The 16,896-nt window shown below is 34.9% G+C and overlaps 1 protein-coding gene across 2 annotated transcripts; it reads left to right on the plus strand.

Moving 5' to 3' along the window:
* The first annotated feature begins 7,708 nt into the window (after positions 1-7,708).
* Positions 7,709-16,588, plus strand: SYT4 (synaptotagmin 4). Of its 2 annotated transcripts, none has more exons than XM_032859513.1 (4): positions 7,709-8,039; positions 10,988-11,802; positions 13,498-13,615; positions 14,976-16,588. In XM_032859513.1, exons 1-4 carry the CDS (start codon positions 8,006-8,008, stop codon positions 15,281-15,283), a joined length of 1,275 nt encoding a protein of 424 aa, XP_032715404.1. In that variant the 5' UTR covers positions 7,709-8,005; the 3' UTR covers positions 15,284-16,588. The 2 variants fall into 2 exon arrangements, with proteins under 2 accessions (XP_032715404.1, XP_032715403.1); XM_032859512.1 differs by having other exon boundaries at positions 7,713-8,039; positions 13,495-13,615.
* Positions 16,589-16,896: the final 308 nt, after the last annotated feature.

Here is a 16,896-nt window from a genome sequence, read left to right on the forward strand (position 1 = left end):
TGCTCTATATGATATGATTTTCTTCAGCTTGGGTTCAAAGATCCTTTGATAGACTACCTTTGTGGGGGAATACATCACATCAATCTTTTTAGGAGTTAAGCTAAATGGAGTCTGGGTTCTAGTTTTGTAGGGCTCATTCTACGGCTGATTTGTCCTTTCTTTTGGATGTTCTTCAGTGCTTCCAACTGAAACCTGTGGTGATTACCAAAGAACTTTCACATTGATGAATAATAAGGCATAATTTTGCTCTTCTCTGCCTCATGAGTCAACTGAAACCATAATTTTGCTTTTCAGCAGTTTTCTGCTTAGCTTCTGAGCCTCTTCCCTGCAAAGTTGAAGAACTGTGCATGTGTCTTGGGCATAAAATCACTCAGTGTAGGAGCTATCTCTGTACCTCCTTCCTTTCTAGGATCCCAGCCACTTTTCTCCTCACTGTCTAGGCTTTCCCTAACTATAATTATTGCCTCTCCAGTCCTGTGAGATTGCCAAAAAATCTGTTTGTTTTTCTATTTCTTAGCACAGTTTCTTACCAATTTTTAAGAATCAGCCAATTTCCTGAGAGGAAAAGTGATTTGCAGAATATCAGCTCATCTCTCTGCTGTTTCACTTATATCTTGGCCCTTGAAGCTTTAGTTGCTTCATCAATTCATAAACACTTTAAAACAAACTTTTTAAAACAGATTTTATGTGGATTTCCTAATTATTCCTGGCAGGTCTGCCACAGATGAATCACTAGAACCTGAAGAAAAGTCTGTTTGTTTTTTATTTATGAAAATGTGTAGTGGTATTTGTGTGTGTGTGTTTATTTTGCGTAAAGAGTATTTTTATTTAACTCTATTCAATATTTTATAAGATGTGTATTATATATATAGTTTGTATATATGTAGGAATATGTGTGTATGTGTGTGTATATGTATATATGTGTATATGTAGTTAGTATAGTTTGTTGCTTTTAACTGCAGGATAATATCATATAATTTGCTTTCAGTACAACTTACATATTCATTCACATTGTGATGGACATTCATATGTTGCCTTTAATTCCCTGCTACCACAATCAGTGTGTGTAATAACATACATATCACCTCATGGTCCTGTGTGGGAATTTCTTTGTGATGTATATGTACTAATGAGGGGATGATTGCTTATATATATACATATAATTATTATCTTCTTTAAATGGTGTTCTAATATATCATCTTGAAAATTACTTTTTATTGACGTTTAAGTCCATACATTTAAATGAAATATTATATATTTTAATATGGTCTCACTCTTTAAAAAATTCTTAATGATCCTGCATTACATATTTGAGAAATTTTCCCTGCTTTCCAAGATTTTGTATGCTTTAAAAATTACTTGTTTATGGTTTAAAAAGGCACTGTCAGCAAAATTGATCCACCTTAGATAAATGGTCTAAACCTGGAATTACAATGATCTGTAAGTTGCTGAAAGAAATGACGTCTACTAAAGAGGTATGTTTCTACTTATTTTTCTTCAGCACTTATCACAGTTTTGCTTTATGTATTTGATGATAAGTTATTTGGAGCATAAACCTTAAAAACTGTTGCCTTTTTATTGTCAGCATATACTTTTATTGATGTAAGTTGCATATTTTCCTCCTTTTGAGGTTTTTTGAGTTTTTAACTTTAATTTTTCATCTCCATATTTTTAAAGATCTATTTATTTATGGAAGAGTGCATGAGGGAGTTGGAGAGCGAGAGAAGAGAAAGAATCCTCAGACTCTCCAATGAACATGGAGCTGAAGTGGAGCTTGATCCCAAGACCCTGACATCATGACATGACCCAAAATCAAGAACCACTTAACCAACTGAACCTCCAAGGTGCCCCTCATCTCCATATTTTTAAAAAAAATCACGATACATTCTATTATTTTAATTTTATAGTCAATGTCTGGTACTTTTACTATGAACAGTATATTGTTAAATTTTATTTTTTAACTTATTATGAAACCATTTATTTTGGAATTTGTAAATCTTCTATGCTTACATAAATAATTATAGTTTACTTATTTTGTCTGTTTTCATATTGTTGATAATCATTTTAATTTTGTCCTTGCTGCCTGTTGTATTTCATAGCTGTTTTATGCTAGAATATATATATTATTCAATGATATATTAAACATTAATCTTTATCAATAGTACCAGTGCTTACTTTTATATTTTGAAAATAAATATATATTTCATTATTAAGTAATAAAACATTTGTTAAATCTCCACTATTTTGGTTGAAAGTTTTAGTATAATTTTGCTGATCCCACACTTCCCCAAAATATAAAATATCCCAATTTTTATTGATAATGGAAGGCTAAAAGAAGTCTGACTAAAGAATAATAAGTTGGAGGAGCTCCTGGGTGGCTCAGTCAGTTGAGCAATCAGCCCTTGGTTGTGGCTCAGGTCATGATTTCATGGGTCATGGGATAGAGTTCCACATCAGCTCCATGCTCAGAGAGAAATCTGCTTGAAGATTCTTTTCCTCTACACTTCCCTTCACTCACCGTCTCTTTCTCTCTCAAATAAAAATGAATAAATCTTAAGAAAAAAAGAACAACAGATTGGAAACGGGAGGATGTTTGTGTTTTGGGGAGCTAACAAGAAATATCTTCAAGGTAAACTGAAACAAGATAAGCTTTTAAAATGGCTCCAGGTCAAATGCTTGTTAAAGAACCAAGACCCAAGAATTAGAGAAGTCACTTCAAAGACCACAACTTAAAAATAGGCCTGGAATATAAAAATAAAATGAGGTCAGGACTCATGAAAAAATTTGTGAGAGGAAGATCATGAACAAATGGGAACCTTGTGGATTATTTGGCATGAGAACTGATGGAGGCCTTGATTTATCTTTTTGGAAATTGTTGGTATATAGCTAATAATATGTCAACCTGTTTTAAAGGATTTCAGTAGAGGTAGTGCTATAAGAATTTAAATCAGAATAAATCCTTGAGTACTGGTAAGTCAGAAACTTTTATAGTGTAATGAAACTTTGACTTTGAAAAGAGAGAGAAGATATGTACAAACAGAAAGGGGAAGAAAGCAATCTGACTCTAACAATAATAATGAATCTACAATTCTGAAGAAGAGGGTCAATAAGGACAGACTGAATAGCGGTGTTATATTGCCGACCAATCTTTGCTTTTTCCTTTTTTTAAAGTTTTTACATTAATTCCAGTTAGTTAACATACAGCGTTATATTAGTTACAGGTGAACAATTGAGTGATTCAGCAATTCCATAGATCACCTGGTGCTTGTTCATCATAACAGGTGCACTTCTTAATCCCCATCATCTATTTAACAAATCCCCCCACCCACATCCCCTTTGGCAATCTTCAATTTGTTTTCTATAATTAAGAGTCTCTTTCTCAGTTTATCTCTCTCTCTCTCCTTTTCCTTTTGTTCATTTGTTTTGCTTTCTAAATTCCACATATGAATGCACTAATAGATATTTTTTTCTTTCTCTAGCTGACTTATTTTGCTTACCATTATACTCCCTTGCTCCATCCATGTCATTGCAAATGGCAAGATTTCATTCTTTTCCATGGCTGAATAATATTGCATTGAAAAAAAAAAATATATATATATATACCACTTCTTTATCCATTCATCGATCTTGGGCTGCTTCCATATCTTGGCTACTGTAAATAATGCTGTTATAAACATAAGGGTGCAAAACAAAAACTTTGGAGTTTTTGTATTCTTTGGGTAAATATCTAGTGGTGTGATTGTTGGATCATAAGGTATTCTGATTTTAACTTTCTGAGGACTCTCCATGTTGTTTTCCATGTGGCTGCACCAGTTTACCTTCCCACCAACAGTGCTAAAGGGTTCCTTTTTCCCCATATCCTTACCAACACCTGTTGTTTCTTGTATTTTTGATTTTAGACATTCTGAGAGATGTGAGGTGATATAGCATTGTAGTTTAGATTTGCATTTCCCTGATGTTAAGTGATGATGAGCAACTTTTCATATGTCTGTTGGCCATCTGTATGTTTTCTCTGCAGAAATGTCTGTTCATGTATTCTGCCCATTTTTTAATTTGATTATTTGGTTTTGCAGTGTTGAGTTTTTTTTTGTTTTTTTTTTTTGTTTTTTTTTTTTTAAAGATTTTATTTATTTATTTGACAGAGAGAGATCACAAGTAGACAGAGAGGCAGGTAGAGAGAGAGAGAGAGAGGGAAGCAGGCTCCCTGCTGAGCAGAGAGCCCGATGCGGGACTCGATCCCAGGAACCTGAGATCATGACCTGAGCCGAAGGCAGTGGCTTAACCCACTGAGCCACCCAGGCGCCCGCAGTGTTGAGTTTTATAAATTCTTTATATGTTTTGGTTAGTAACTCTTTGTCAGATATGTCATTTGCAAATATCTCCTCCTATTCTATTGGTTGCTTTTTAGTTTTGTTGATTGTTTCTTTCACTGTACAGAAACTTTTTATTTTGATGTACTCCCAATACTTTATTTTTGCTCTCATTTTCCTTGCCTCAGAAAACAAGTTGCTATGGCTGATGTCAGAGAAGTTAATGCCTATGCTCTCTTCTAGGATTTTTATGGTTTCAGGTCTCACATTTAAGTTCTTTAATTCATTTTGGATTTATTTTTGCATGCAGTATAAGAAGATGGTACTGCTGACCAATCTCAATAGGAAATACCAGGCAAAAGAAATATAAATGTAATTATCATCTATTTTCCCAGTTCTGAGGGAAAACTGTCTATTCTTCCTTTAGGCAGTAAGCTCCATTAGGATAAGGATCATTTTTGTCATCTAATATATATCCCCTACTTACAAAAAACCTAAGAATTAGTACATGTTTAATAATTGTGTAATGAAAGAAAGAAGAAGAGAGATGATAAGCTTTTTTGTGGTTTGGGTTAATGAGTTTTTCACTCATGAGCCCTCAAATCCTAATTTAGGTTGTCACAGAGTAAATACTGAATATGTTGAAGAAAAACAAATGTGCAAGTGGTTCATAGTGAAAGGATTTCTTGTGATACTAATTGGGAAAGCATTTGTCTTGCAGGATTTGGAGTTGGGTGTGCTTGTAATATAAATCTTTTCCATTAACATCAGAGCCAGCATTCTTAATAGAATGATTTGGAACATTAAAACAATTATCCATTTTCCATTATCAGATACTTCATTCTACTCCACCCACATACCAGTAAAATGCCTTTGTATTACTAATCTGGGTATTACTAAAGATTACTGAAGATCACCACAACATTCTCAAAACCTTTTGAGATATTCTTTTGCCTAGCAGAAGATCCTAAACACATCTAATAATACTATTTTTAAGTAAGGGACCAGAGAAAATACAGACTAAACTATATTAATTAATAAACTGTATAAGCTTTATCAATCAAACTATATATTAAACTATTTTTTAAATGATTAAAATGGATGGAAACAATCATATAATGAATCATCAATAGTCTTAAATTCAACTGGATTTCTTAAAAACAAACAGAACTCAAGTGTTCTTTTCATTGTTTCTCAAAGTGTGTATAGATATTTGTAACCGGAATCCAAAATTAAGTAGGGTAAATACTGAACCATTTCAACAGTCAAAGAATCATTCTGAAGTAAACACTGCCACTTGTACAGAATGGTCTGTTTCCCAGGGAGGGAACTTGTTTGAGACTGTGTGTTTTGGGTGGCAAAAAGGTGGTTACCTAGCAACAACCCCTCCTCCCAAGTCTCCACTGCTAGAATGGTATTGTTCACGTCAGCAAATTGATTACTTGTTTGCTGAATCGAAAGAGAACAATGTAATAGTGTGGTAGGGTATAAATAGCAAACGTAAGAAACTTACAGGTTTTTCCTCTGTGTTCGATCATCTTCCCACTTCTCATCTGGTGCTGGTAGAAGCTTGTTTAAAGAGATTGGATAACAAAGAATATGCTGTTCATCAAATGACAATGAGGGAAACAACTGACATTTTAATTAATAACATTTATTTCTGTTTGCTTTTAAAGCAAGCAGTGAAACAGTTACTATATTCACAATAGCATTAGCTCTGGGCAAGAGGTAATTTTATCACAATGTGTCCTTAGAAATGAGACAGCCCATGGTGGGATGGAGTTCTGTAGAAACAGAGTTTAAATAGTCTAGACAGGTTTTAGATGACAGCATTTGCCACCTGAAGGTAAAATTAATGAAATACTAATTTATATAAAACATACAACTAAGGTACTTACGTTTACAACAAATGAGTTTAACCATATGGTAGCAATAACTTAGCCAGAAAATACACATTCTGGTAAGCCTCACACCATATATTTTGTTTACCTGTGATATATGCATAACAAATAAATGCCACTTTCATCTAATGAATGCCTATTCCTAGGAACAATCCCACTAGGTTCATGCTTAACTGAGGAAGCAAGTAATGTGAATGAAGTGAAAAGATAAGGATACAAAATACAGGTTCTGCCAATGGAAAAAAAATAAATACAGTAAATTAATTTGTGTGTTTTCGTAGCATGACAATATAAGGTTTTTTAAAATCTGTTAGAAGAATGTTAAAATGCCAAGTATGTGGGAGCAAGTAGAAAGGGAAAGAAAAGGACTTTGGTTTATAAAATTTTCCATGATGCAAAGACTGAAGCTAATTTTTCCCCAGACACAGTCCTGACGCTCAGAGCGACTGTTTGCCAATGTGGAGGAAACTGTCACTTGTACAGTAGCTTTCTGAGAGCCACCCAGTCCCCCCTTCTCCCCCATCCCAACACATACCGAATGCCATTTGCTCACTGAGCTCCAGAGCAAAGGAATTCTTTGCGGAGCAATAATTGACAGTTGGAGTTACAACCTGAGTTCTCTCCTTTGGAAAATTGCTAAATATTTGTTTTAAAAGGCACACTCTTCAGATTAAAATTAATCAGAATCTGGCACCAGATATTCTCCAGTTCCTCAACCCCAGAAATATCATCAGTTCAGAAAACAATATATTTGAAAAAATAATATTCCTTTGAAAATAACAAATAATTATCAATTTCATTCATTTTCAATTTTGGTCTGATTCTTGTAACTCTTTTGCACAATCCTTTTAGAAGTCAGGGCTTTTAACCAGAAATGTCATTCCAGGAGCAGTCTCATTATATGCAAAAGTCATAACTGAAAGTGAGTCTGAATATAGAAGGGATTATTCCCATCTGTTCCTAAGTACTTTAACTGGTCAAATGTCAGATATTAAAGGGAGGAGAGCTGATAGACAGATGGAGCAACAGCATTAGCAAAATGTCTAGATTATTTATTAGAAAATAAGTGATTATAGTGGTAAAACTGTTGTCTTATTTCAAATGGATCAATGTGCAGTGGATTCTTTTCTAACCTAGGTATAACATATCAAAGAAAAAATCAGAAAGGGAGAAACATATTCCTGCATGTCACAATGTTCATTTGATGCAGAAATTTCTCTCTTCTCATTCTTACCCTAAATCACCTCTGTAAATTTCATTATTCTGATAACTCACAGACACGCTTTTACTGATCTTGATGATCAGAAGATTTTCTATTAGAAACTGACAAGAATGAGTTTGGGGGCTCATCTCCATGTGCCTCTGAGCCCCCACAGAGTAGCAGAGCTAATCTCCAGTAGTCCAACAGTTAAAATAATTGATGAGAATGTGTTGAATCCTCAGGAGAGAAGGGAGGAAGAAAAAAAGGAGAGGAGAGGCTTGGAGGGCGGAGGGGAGGAGGGCAGGTGCTGATTTCAACCCTGTAGCGTCAGGATTGCGTCAATTCGGGTTTCAGCCACGTCTAGTGTCTCAGAGACGAGCTTCTCAGAAGAGCCAAAACAGGAACAGGGGTGGCAAATCACTGTGCGAGAGCAAGTGGACCTCCCTCTTTGCCTCCTCCCGTTCCAGGCGCAGGTCCCCTGAGCTCCCGCTGTTGTTTTCAGCACTCAGGAAAGCCAGCGCTTCAGATCCAGGCAAGTGAAACAAGCCAGGGAGTTTTCCGTTCAGCACCTCGGACAGAACACGCAGCAAAAAATGGCTCCGATCACTACCAGCCGGGAAGAATTTGGTAAGCAAGTTACTCAACTTATAAACTGTGGTTGTTTCTTGAATACTCCAGAGTGGGCTGTGATGTTGGTGTTGTTCTTGTTGTGTTTTCAGGGGATGCTGGATATAGATTTCCTAGGTAGGTAATCTGAAAGAAAATGAGAACTGTAAAGGGGCAATCGTGGCTTATCTCTGTTGTTTCTCCCTTCCTTGCTATCTTTCTCCTCAAAATTGCCTTCTGCTAGGGAGATTTTACATCCAAGAAGTTCCTAAACGTTCATGTAGCTCTGTAAATCGCAGCACGCGCTACGTAAAGGAAAGGGAGTCTGTTGTGTGTTTTTGGTTTCATTAATTCTGTAGGTGATTTTTATTTGTAGGTAAATCTGTTTTTAACTTACCAGGACAAGCCAATGTTTCTGTGATTACATAAGGGTTTGATCTCAGTATAAAACAACTTGAATGTTGGGGGTTTGGGGTGTATATTTTATTTTGGAGTTTACCATAAGGCTGTTTTTTCTCTGCTATGTTTTTCTTGTATCCTTGAAATATGTTGCTAGTGGAAGACAGAGAATCCTATGATGCTGGGTTAAAGTGGTATTTGAAATGAACTGACTTGGTTCATTGCATTTCGCAGGTGAGGTAACCAAAGCCCAGAGATGTGAGAGAAGTATTGCACGTCAAACAGTTAACTAAAATCTACTGGAAAGTAAAATTAGGAATCCTGTTTTCCAGTTCAATTTCCCTCTTCCTATACCAAATTTTTGGCCCCATTGGTCTCCTTCTCTCAGTAAATAAAATCAGATGTACTTCAAATTAAAAGTCATATTTTTAGGTCCCATTATATTTCAAAGACGGGAGATGAAGTTTTACTTACTTTACAAGTATTCAAAAATTTCAGGAAATTTTATAGAAGTTTGTGAATAAGGAATGATATTTATGAATAAATGATAATTGTTATTAAACTGAATGAAATGACTGAGGTCTTTACTCTCAGAAGCTTAAGACCTTATCAGTGGAGAATACAGAGGGAGTACGTGCGTCTTTCCATGATACATTGAATATTTTGCCTTATGACATAAGTATTGAATAGAGACAATCTGTGACATTATATTCAGAAATGAGTTTCTTTTACAGCCTTCCATTTGGGTGATTGAGTTTATATTGTTGTGATGTTTATTCCTGATTTCTGATTTGAAAATAAGAAATTTTCTAATACTGAGGCACTTTCAGAGATAGTGCTAGGGAAAAATATGTTCTAGCTTGGGCCATCGGTCTATTTAGGAAAAAAAAAAAAAGGATCATCTTCTATTGCATTTATTGTTCTCCTAGCATTGGCTAAGGAATCACCTTAGTTGATGACTTTGGTTTTGCTTCTTGGCCTTGGGATTATTGGAGAGTCAGGGGTGGATTTTTTCCTCCCACAGAGACTTGAATAGGAGGAAAAACCAAAAAGCTGATACTAAGTTTAGCTGATTATCTTTAGCTCTCGCCTCATTCTTTTTCTGTAGTATTTACTGCTTTTTCTACTTGGGGAATTCAAAGGTTTATTTTTCATCTTTACATGATCAGTTCCTTGATCTAATTAAACTATGGAATTTTTTTACTGTTGTTTTTTATTCTTATATATGTCTGCTCTTATTTGTCATTACTGATTCTTATATTCTTTGAGTTCAGTTTTGAAATTATGAAGTAGATAGGCAAAAGATTTGGGGGGATGGGGAACGGGAGTAACAAAAGATTGTTCTTTCGGGGGTTATTCCAACAAGCCTTAACCCTTTCCTGACTGGGACCTCTAACTTTACTATTCACTAGTTGGGATAAAAATACAAAGAATGAAACTAAATCCAGATAATACTACATTAGTTATATTCACTATGATTAAATTAAACATTGACTCAATTGCTGCTCTGTGTCCGCTGTAACAATACTGCTTTTACTTACACAGTGTTACTAATCATTAGTTGGAGGAATATGCTTACATATGGGGCATGATAAGCTTCATGCATAATCAATGCTACCTAATGTCAGTAATTTAATGTGCCCTCATTAAGGTAAGAATGCCAAGTTCAATTTTATTACCATTTGCCATGTGGAAAAATGTTAGAAAAAATCAGTTATGGATAAAATTGAACTCTAAATTATCTATATTCACTCTTAATACATGTCAAAGAATGATGATTCATTTGTAGCCATTGTTTTACTTTTATCCCACTTAGGGATTTGTACTTCAGATAATTCAGTGTTTGAGAAATTTTGGTCTGTATACCAGGAGTTTGCGGTGGTATAAGTTATATAATAACAATACCCTGCTGTTCATCTTTTTTTGTTCTTTTTTCCTTAATGTATGTAACATTTCTCTTACCAGTGTTCCATAATTGAAGTGGAAATTATTGATGAATTTGTGATAATAGCAGATAATGTTCCTTCATTTCTTAAAATTCCTGGAACCACTAGCCCCTAGATGTTTCCTTATTGAATCCGGGATAAATAACAAACTAATAAGAATACAAAATTTCTCAGTATTTGAAGAATGTGCATTTAGAGTTTCATAGTAAAAATTGATGCTTCTGGAAAGCTTCAAAATGTCAAGAAAGCATAATGAAATTAGTACTGATTTATCATGCTATAGTTAACTCACGTTATCTGAGAAAGCAAAGGTAGGTCAGGGTCATTTAGCATCCCTCATCCCTGACCTAAGCCTGGTCACCTTTTATTTTATTTGCAAAAAAAAATCCTACTGAAATGAAGAAGTTTCTATCATAGTGTATTTCTTTTCTGTATGTCACACAGTGTATGTGTTTATTCCTGAAAGTGATATGAAATGTGTACATAACTCATACCCAGAACAGTCAGAAAGTAATCCAATCTGTACAACCTACAGCAATTGCCAGCTCCAGCACACTTTTCAAATAGGCTCATATCTCCAACTCCACTCCTTTAATGTATTTTATTGGTCATTTGATTTTTCAGATGAAATCCCCACAGTGGTGGGGATCTTCAGTGCATTTGGCTTGGTCTTCACAGTCTCTCTGTTTGCTTGGATCTGCTGTCAGAGAAAATCATCCAAGTCTAACAAGACTCCTCCATATAAGTTCGTGCATGTACTAAAAGGAGTTGATATTTATCCTGAAAATCTAAGTAGCAAGAAGAAGTTTGGAGTAGATGACAAAAATGAAGTAAAGAATAAACCAGCTGTGCCAAAGAATTCATTACATCTTGACCTTGAGAAGAGAGATCTCAATGGCAATTTTCCCAAAACAAACCTCAAAGCTAGTAGCCCTTCTGATCTGGAGAATATGACCCCAAAGCTCTTTTCAGAAGGGGAGAAAGAGGCTGTTTCCCCTGATAGCTTAAAGTCCAGCACTTCCATTACTTCAGAAGAGAAACAGGAGAAGCTGGGAACCCTCTTCTTCTCCTTAGAGTACAACTTTGAGAAGAAAGCATTTGTGGTGAATATCAAGGAAGCCCGTGGCTTGCCAGCCATGGATGAGCAGTCAATGACCTCTGACCCATATATCAAAATGACGATCCTCCCAGAGAAGAAGCATAAAGTGAAAACCAGAGTTCTGAGAAAGACCTTGGACCCGGCTTTTGATGAGACCTTTACATTCTATGGGATCCTGTACACCCAGATCCAAGAGTTGGCCTTGCACTTCACAATCTTGAGTTTTGACAGGTTTTCAAGAGATGATATCATTGGAGAAGTCCTTATTCCTCTTGCAGGAATTGAATTATCTGATGGAAAAATGTTAATGAACAGAGAGATTATCAAGAGAAATGTTAGGGTAATTTCACTTTTAGTGCTTAAAGTATTTAGAAACAATCTGTTATGTAGCTTTTGTGTATCTAGGGGATTTTCACTAAACTATAACTTTTATACATATCATCTTTACCATGTTTAATTATTATTAATCATAATCAAATGGGGAACAAGGGACTAGAGTAGATGAAAGAAAATTTAATCTACAACTGAAATGCTTAAAGTATTTTAATTATATAAAATAAATAGGCATCCATTATGGATATTTAAATAGCACTTATATTAATATTTCTGTTAATGTTTATCATAAGTATTTTGACTAGGACTTCCACATAACCTAAAATACAGGTAAATATTTCTTATTCATAAACAAGTTAACAATGATGTTTTAACATCAGCATAATTGAAATTGAAATTGAAAATTAAATCAGTTTATCCTGAGGATTTGGAAGTTGTATTGACTTTTTATGGAATGGCTTTTCAAAGAGGAGCCATCACATCATATTGAATTATAAATGTTCATCACTATGTTGTATGACAAGAAGTGAGTTACTCTGCCTTTGTAGTTATATGGCTGTGGTAGTTCTGAAACTATTAGACAATGATAAGATATCAAATTTAATCCTATTTCCCCTTTAAAAACAGAACTCAGTTGATTTAAACTGTAGTACTTCAGAGTAATTTGTTTCTGTAAGGCATGATTTTATAGAATACCATAAAGATCACCTTTGTTTCTTTGTTGAAATTAATGAAAAGTCAAGGTTCAGAAAATTAAGTAGCTTGTTTGAGACACCAAGGTGTTTAGCGGCAGAGTAAGAATAAAGATCTATTCCCTACTCTTATTCTTCTTGAACTACTTATTCATATAATGACCCCATGTCAGTTTTTGAATATAGATTGAAGTTCTAGGAGCTCTGGCCCGCCATCGTTCTCAGTTATAATCTAGCCCTGAGTTTACATATTTGTTAATATCAGATAAAACTTGTAATTTGAGTTCTTGGTCTTTTTAACAAATGTCTTTAAAGTACAAACAAAATCTAAGTAGCATACAAAGAAGTATCTTATGATACCATCCAAAAACAAAGTATTAAAAAACTGGGTCAATTCCCTCAAATACTTAATTCATTTCTTGGATTTGAAAGAGGACTTTGAGTGGGGGCTAGGGACAGAGAATTTTAACTCCATCAGTCCTCTGGGACAGGAGATGGTAGCAGTTAGAATAAATGTCAGTTGCTCTGAATTTAAATTCCACTAATGTCAGTGCTTTTTAAAAAATCAAAATCAAATCAAACTTATCATGAGTCATTTTGCCCTACACAGATCCATTCAAATGATTAGACATTTATAAATAACTTCAGTAGTCATTTAGTTAAAAAGTAAAAACAGATAAACAAACAACAACAATACCTCAGTATAGGCTGTATTCTCAATATCTTTTTAAAGATGTCTAGTAATGGGTGTGGCTAACTCATTACAAATTTTAATATCCGGTAGTACCTAAAACCACCACAAGATGGCAGACAGTTGTTTTTAGAAGGTGATGGTACAGAACAAAACCTTGTGATTACTGTTGAATTCTTTAGCATATTAAAATAAAAATAAGTAGGAAAACTACATTTAAATAACAATATTGTATTGTTTTAAAATATTTTATAAGTATGAATTTTAAAACAAGAAAAATAATACAAATATTTATACCACATCTCTCTTTGTTTAGAAGTCTTCAGGACGGGGTGAGTTACTGATCTCTCTCTGCTATCAGTCCACGACAAATACTCTCACTGTGGTTGTTTTAAAAGCTCGACACCTGCCTAAATCTGATGTGTCTGGACTTTCAGGTAAGAATGCTTCTGAAAAATTCAGTCTCAGTGTATAAGTAATACATTGGGCAAAATAGTTAGCAACTAACATGACTTTGATTTACCTTTTACTCACAAGCACAAGTGATCTGATTGTTTTTCTGTTTCTCATTTAATGAAATAACAATGTGAGCCAGTGCCATTAGCGAGAAAAAGAAAACTATCTAGCCTAAGTTCTAAGCCATTGCTAATACATGGTAGATATCTGACTGTATGGGTTTGAAGCAGAAAACAGTAATAAATGCTGAGGTAAGAGATCATAGCCAAAAATTTCTTAATGGTTTGAGAGAAGAGTTCTTAATTTTAGTATTTTTGGTGAGCCTGACTACAATCATGCTTCTGTTGTTTTTATTATTTTTCCTATAATTCCTTAAGGATCTGCTTTAAACATTAGCTTTTAGTTTTGCGACTAATTAAAAAAAATTCCTTGTTGTATCACAGTGAAAAGAATACATGACTATGGAGTAAAATGATCTGAGTTCAAATTCTAACCCTTCCATTTTAGTATAAAATCTTGGCTGTCTTTCATAATCTCTGTACAAACTAGATGTAATAATGCTTACCTTGAAGGGGATTGTGAAGACTAGAAAGATATAGTCTTTAATTAACTTCATTAAATAACATCTATTTCTATGATTATTACTACTATTGTTTATTAAATGGCAGTTGAAGACATGATCTTAAAGTTTTGGATTAGAACATTCAAATGAACTCACATGCTTCAACCAGAAAGAGACAAAAATAATATAATTAAATATATGATAAGGTAGCATGATCCTAAAATCCATACATTAAGGGTGACACAGGGAAGATGAACATTGGAAAACAGGAAGCAAACCCAGCTGGTGATTAAAGAAGCACAAAATTTAAAGCACTAAAGGACATTGCCATTGTGAATTCTAAATGCCCGTACAACAGAAAAGTAGAGAGGTAGAGAGACTCTACCAAAGGCATACAATTCAATCAGGTTAGGTCTTGTCTAATGCTTTTTTCTTCTATCTTATTTTCTGGACTGAGTTATACATAATCAGAATGAGCCATTAGAAGTTTTTGTTGTTGTTCTTGTTGTTGTTTTAATTATCTCTTCTTCTTGCCATTATACTTCCTTTCCCATCCTATGGTTTAGAACTGTTTTCTCTTCACATTGCATATTCTTACTTGTTTTCATTTTGTTGACAATAAAGAGGTCAAGCTTGATCCATATTTTCACTTTGTTCTGACACCTTTTCATTCCAATCTCATTTTATTGGCATGCATCAATCTCTAATGGCACCACTATGTTAAGAGCAACTCTCCAGCCAGGTTCTGCCAGGATAATGTCTGTCATTTACCATTGCAGATCCCTACGTGAAAGTGAACCTGTACCATGCCAAAAAGAGAATCTCAAAAAAGAAGACTCATGTGAAGAAATGCACCCCCAATGCGGTGTTCAATGAACTGTTTGTCTTTGATATTCCTTGTGAGGGTCTTGAAGAGATAAGTGTTGAATTTCTGGTTTTGGATTCTGAAAGGGGGTCCAGAAATGAGGTGATAGGGCGGTTGGTCCTGGGTGCAGCTGCAGAAGGAACCGGTGGAGAGCACTGGAAAGAGATCTGTGACTATCCCAGGAGACAAATTGCCAAGTGGCATATGCTCTGTGATGGGTAGTGTCCTAGCCAGGATAAGTTGGAACTTAATGATTTTTACTAAGAAAGGAGCAATTTTCTTTCCCTTTTTCTCCTGATTCGTGATTACTAGCTTGTGACAGCAAGCTGCTCTTTTGTTGTTGTTGTTTGAAATGGATTGAATTAGCAGACCAGAAAGTAACTGTAAATGTGTATCATGATATTTTCCCCCAATATTAGAGAAGTTGGATAAATTTTCATGAGCTATTCAGTCTCCTCTACAGATCACCAGAGTAGCTGAGCATTTTATGAATCCTGCAGTGCAATCCCAAGCGATAGATGTGGTTTAGAAGGTGATGATCTTGTGGGAACATGTCACTGGAAAGCAATGAGATTTTTAGGATTGGCAAATGAAGAGCACTTTTTCCTCTTATGAAAATTCATCCATTTTTCTTCAGATGGGGAAATCAATTTTTATTTCAATCCAAAGATATTAAAGAAATGTTCTCTAGTTTGTTTTTACTCATTATGTCATGTGCAAATGGTTGTCTTGCATATAAAAGTGTATGGTCATTTCTCTTTGTAATTATTTGATACAACTTATTACACCAGGAGTAACTTGGTTTTGTTTCAAAAGGACAGTGAACAAGCCGAGAAATCGTTTTATTAAAGGGCTGAGTTGAGAACACTGTGGCTGAAATAAGTATTTTTCTCCCTCCTAAGGTTATATGTGAGTCAGATTGTTAGAAAATACGATCTCACATAAGAACTGCGGCCTTGAATTATTCACTGCCCTTTGCAAACATCAGTGTAGTCTATGAAAGCCCTGTTTACCTTTGTGAAATTGTGGAATTAGTTAGTGGATAAAGAAATAAACTTCAGCTAGAAATCCAGTTAGAAATGCAGCTTTCTGAAAAGAAATATGTACGGTACACAAGTGTGCATTCAAGGCCGTCCCTCGTCTACAGAAAGGACGTGACTAAGTCTTCTAGCAGCTTGTCCTCCCCCAGAAAGGACTAAGCTACTATTTGGAAAGACACAGAGAGGCTTGAAGTTTTAACCACTGCCAGACAGAAAGCATCACCTAAACCAAGAAACTAAGTAATGCCTGAAAAATAGCTATACAGCAAAGCCTAATATAATTTACACGTTTTCACACAAAATCTATTTAGGCTGTCAAATTAGCACAACAAAGTATGTTTCACTATCTTTCCTAGGCTAATTTGTCTTGAGCTGTTGTCTGTGGAGCAGTTTATAGACTTGTGTCTTTTGTGGTTTGCCAGTGCCAGGGCTCTGAAATTGTGAAAACCTGCTCGAGAAAAACAGCACCCTGGGATTACCTGAAAGAACGAATTTGGGGTCATGTCACCATATTTGAGTTTTTAGAGCCTGTGAGTGAAACTGGACACAGTCGAATTATTAAATATGCAAGTTAGAGATAAAGTCTACTGAAAAACTTACATTTTGAGTCAGGTTTTGTGTCAGTACCTTAGCTGTTTTTGAGAATGTGTTTGATATCTCAGTGTTTGTAAATTCTATGACAATGCATTTTCACAACATACATGCTTTTTATGACTATGCCTAATGTAAAGAAAATGTTTTACATTCTGTATGTGTACAAAGATCGAAGTCAGCCTCTTTTTTGTGCTTTAAGAT

Source organism: Lontra canadensis, unplaced genomic scaffold (genome assembly GCF_010015895.1).
Source record: "Lontra canadensis isolate GAN:19392208 unplaced genomic scaffold, GSC_riverotter_1.0 scaffold17, whole genome shotgun sequence".
Classification (NCBI taxonomy): Eukaryota; Metazoa; Chordata; class Mammalia; order Carnivora; family Mustelidae; genus Lontra; species Lontra canadensis.